Source organism: Austrofundulus limnaeus, unplaced genomic scaffold (assembly GCF_001266775.1).
Source record: "Austrofundulus limnaeus strain Quisiro unplaced genomic scaffold, Austrofundulus_limnaeus-1.0 Scaffold1446, whole genome shotgun sequence".
Taxonomy (NCBI): domain Eukaryota; kingdom Metazoa; phylum Chordata; class Actinopteri; order Cyprinodontiformes; family Rivulidae; genus Austrofundulus; species Austrofundulus limnaeus.
In genome coordinates, this window is record NW_013953848.1 from 62,338 (window position 1) to 66,800 (window position 4,463).

The 4,463-nt window shown below is 46.2% G+C and overlaps 1 protein-coding gene across 2 annotated transcripts in view; it reads right to left on the reverse strand.

Moving 5' to 3' along the window:
- The window catches only part of zgc:85858 (stress-associated endoplasmic reticulum protein 1), a 10,928-nt gene that overhangs the window by 2,543 nt on the left and 3,922 nt on the right, over positions 1-4,463 (reverse strand). Inside the window, exon 3 of one of the 2 annotated variants that reach the window (XM_014032433.1) lies at positions 2,721-3,271. The exons of the other annotated variant lie outside the window; for it this stretch is intronic. Within the exon in view, the coding sequence (XP_013887887.1) occupies positions 3,231-3,271 (41 nt within the window). The 3' untranslated portion in view covers positions 2,721-3,230. Of the gene's footprint in view, positions 1-2,720; positions 3,272-4,463 lie in introns of those variants that run through there. 2 annotated transcript variants of the gene reach the window in all.

The following is a 4,463-nucleotide window of genomic DNA, read 5'->3' on the forward strand; positions in this document are numbered from 1 at the left end:
GTAGACATAATGTCATGACGTGAAGACATGACATGATGTCATGACATGTAGACATAATGTCATGACGTGAAGACATGACATGATGTCATGACGTGTAGACATGATACATGATGTTATGACATGTAGACATGATGTCATGATGTGTAGACATGACGACATGGTGTCATGACATGTAGACATGATGTCATGATGTGAAGACATGACATGATGTCTTGACGTGTAGACATGATGTCATGACATGTAAACACCATGTCATGATGTCATGACAAGTAAACATGTCGCATGTTTACACAGGATGTGACATGGTTAGGGCTGCCACAAACGATTATTTTAATAATCGATTAATCACCTAATATTTATTCGATTAGTTGACTAATCAGATCANACTCTGGTTTTACTCTGCATTAACTCTGGTTTTACTCTAGTTTAACTCTGGTTTTACTCTGGATTGACTCTGGTTTAACTCTGGTTTTACTCAGCTTTGACTCTGGTTTAAATCTGGTTTTACTCAGCTTTGACTCTGGTTTTACTCTGCATTGACTCTGGTTTAACTCTGGTTTTACTCTGCATTAACTCTGGTTTTACTCTAGTTTAACTCTGGTTTTACTCTGGATTGACTCTGGTTTAACTCTGGTTTTACTCAGCTTTGACTCTGGTTTAAATCTGGTTTTACTCAGCTTTGACTCTGGTTTAAATCTGGTTTTACTCAGCTTTGACTCTGGTTTTACTCAGCTTTGACTCTGGTTTTACTCTGCATTGACTCTGGTTTAACTCTGGTTTTACTCTAGTTTAACTCTGGTTTTACTCTGCATTAACTCTGGTTTTACTCTAGTTTGACTCTGGTTTAGCTCTGGATTGACTCTGGTTTAACTCTGGATTGACTCTGGTTTAACTCTGGTTTTGCTCTGGATTGACTCTGGTTTAACTCTGGATTGACTCTGGTTTAACTCTGGTTTTACTCTAGTTTAACTCTGGTTTTACTCTGCATTAACTCTGGTTTTACTCTAGATTGACTCTGGTTTAACTCTGGATTGACTCTGGTTTAACTCTGGATTGACTCTGGTTTTGCTCTGGATTGACTCTGGTTTTACTCTAGTTTAACTCTGGTTTTACTCTAGTTTGACTCTGCTTTAACTCTGCTTTAACTCTGGTTTAACTGGTTTAACCCTTTGTTAAACCAGGTTTGATTTGACTCCTGATTCTTTGTTTCTTGTGAAACCAGGTTCATTCATGAACAAAGGGTCCAAATGTTCAGGGTTTTGATTTGAATTTGTTCTGATCCAGTTTGATCCAGTTTAGATTCAGTAAAATTCAGTTTGGATCCAAATTAAATTAAGTTAAATCCAGATAGTTCTGGTCAGATCTGATGAAATCGGGTCAGATCCAGTTCAGATTTAGTCAGTTACCATTTAGGTTTCAAGTCCAGGTCTCCAGGTCTGTGCTTGTTCTGGTGGTTCTGGTCTCTGTGGATGGAGTTCTGGCAGAAAGGGACAGAACCTGAACCCAGCAGCGGCCCGTTCCCTGCTGACCTGTGTGTGTTTCAGTTGATCGGATCAGGTCCGGTTACAGATCTGAGTGTTTCGGTCGGACCCAACAGAACCAGAGTTTATCTGAGTAGTGAAATGGTCAATCAACGGAACTTTTAGAACCATCTGCAGGAGAACATAGAGAACATCTGTCAGAGGTTCTTTGGACCTTTTCTGGGCTGAAATCAGAACCGGTACTGTTCTTGGGCTGATGAGAGCGGGCTGGGCTCTGACCCGATGTGAGGATGTTGTTTTCAGGTTCTGAGTCTCCAGCTGCTGTCTGACGGAGACGAACAGAACGTGTGAAAAGAAGCAGAACAAAAGCCTGAGAACAAAGAACGTCTGCTGAAGTCCGGGGTGACCCACATGAGGGACTGATGGGGGTCAGGGAGACCGAGTCCTGACAGGGACACGCCCACACACAGGGACACGCCCACACAGAGACACGCCCACACACAGAGACACGCCCACTCACACAGACACTTAAACCTGGTAAAGGAAGTAGTTCGTCCTGTAGGGACAACTCTCAGCTACTACCACAGCAGATAAGAGCAGTTTGGTGTTTTGTAAGGTCTTCCATGTCCAAAGTCTGCTCCTGCTGTCCTGCAGGTCAGGTCTGAGCAGAACCGGCTTCCAGGTTCCTGTTCAGCCTTAGTGACAGGAACCAACCACAAACCAGCCCCTCGTTCCTCCTGACTCCTGACCTCAGGTGGGCGGAGCTAAGAAACAGGAAAACCCCAGCATCGCAGCAGGTGATTGGTCAAACAGCTCCACCTGCTGGACAGACTGAAGAACTGCAGCTGGYATTATAATTATTCACTAAGTAAAACTGAAGGATAAAAACATTTAAAAGACCAGGACTTCACTGGAACCAGGTCCACAATCACAGTCAAGAACAGCTCCTCCAGATGTCAGCTGGATGGTGGGGGCTGATGGTTCGTGTGGACCCTGAAGACCTCTGTGGACCAAAGGGTTCTACGTGAGTCCATCGGTGTGACAGCTGAAGTTTGGACCAAACTGGGTCCAACAGAACCCTGATCCAGAACCCAGCAGCTGATCTACAACAGAAGGAGTCTGAAAGAAGAACCAAGGTCCTGCAGTGGTCCAGAGTCCTGAGCCTCTCTCAGCTCTGACCTGGACCCTCGCCGGTCCCCTTGTGGCCCCACCCCCATCAGACAGGAAACGGACGCAGTGTTTTATTTTGAAAATGAAACTTTATTGAGCAAACAGGAATGTGGAGGCGCAGCTGCACACGGTGCAGACACACGCCTCCTGATTCATGAGGTCACTTCCTGTCAGCTCCCAGGAGGAGGAGGAGACAGACGGGATCAGCTGGAGCCAGCTGGGACAGTTTACACATTTAGCCCCTCCCCCTCCAACCTGATGAGGTTTAATACAGAGGAGGGGGCGGAGCCAAGCGTCAGGTAAACAGAGAAAGGCACAGGGTGACACGGGAACGCTGTGAGAAGGTCAGCGAGCAGCAACGTTGAGTCAACACAGATAACAGGCCGGTCCGTGGGGGCGGGGCTACGGCTGTGGGCGGGGTTTGTAGTTATACAGGCGGGGCTTGTGTCTCTGCAGGAATGATGGCGATCAGAGTTCAGGAATGTTTTTGCCGCTTCTCTTCGGGTCAAAAAACGTGTCGGCGTCTCAGCTCCCTGCTGCCGCCGTGCTGTGGCCCCGCCCCCTGTCGATGACGTCACTCTACATGCCCATCCTGATGCTCTGGATGATCTGGAAGATGGCTGCAGGTGCAACAGACAAGTTTTAACATTTATTTTATTTAAGAGGAATTTTTTTAAATATATTTTGTAATCAGACTATTTAATTAATCGTCTGGAGCTTAACGAGCGCTAACATCTGGACCCTGATCAGAGTGAGACCTCCTGTCAGGAACAGATCTGTGCGCTCAGATAAACTCCATCCATCCAGTTCTGTTTAGAGCAGCGTGACTTTTATTTTGAAAGGACAAGCTTCACCACACTCTGACGTCAGCAGGTGGAGGGTTATATTCACTGTWTTTACCTGTAAACCTGATCAAAGGATGGAGGAAGACTCACCTGATCCACAGACGACGAAGATGAAGAGCGCCAGCAGCCATGGCCCCACCCCCTTATCCTCCACCAGGCTCCTCTGAAACACAGGAAGTATTGATCATCAATCACCTCTCATCACTCAAATCAACTTTTATTTTGAAACACTTTCCTTCGTCCTGTTTAGTGTTAAATGTGTTTTTTTCCTCACAGCTCATCTATAAGTGGTCTGTGACGTCACTTCCGGTTACTAATTGATCAAAAGCCTGTGTCTGATCTGTTTATTGACCAGCTGATCAGAACATCCGGAACAAAAACAATGGGCTGAACGAGTCAGACCGAACCGAACCGAACCGGTCGGTGTTACTGATGGGACAGATGGAGCTGCCTGTGGAGTAGAGGGTTCTGGTTTCGGCTCGGTTCTGGACTCACCGCTGTCTTGGCCACGTTCCCGCGCTGCGTGATGTTCTTGCTGTGTTTCTCGTTCGCCATCCGGATCCTCTGCTTGGCCACCATCTTGTTTTCTCCTCGTTTGTTTGTTTCTTTTACTCGGTTCTTGTTTACCGCCTCGCGCTCGCCGCTCCGCTCGTTCTCCGTCTGGGGACGAACTCTGGTTTGTCTACGTACTCAAAAAGCTGGAGCTCCGCCCACACCGCCCTGACCACGCCCCCGGGCCGCGCAGAGACCCGAGTCAAGCCAGCTGCCGCTGCAAGGCTACATCCGGTTTCTGGTTTCAAAATAAAACAGTAGAAGCTGTGCAGTTAAAAATGAAGCAGATCTAATAAATTACTTGCTGTAGGTCTCAACGTTTTGTCAACAATTTGTTTTTTATTTAGTTTGTTTTACATCATTTTTATTTATTAATCAAAACACTATTTATTATAAATATTGATCTGATCAGACA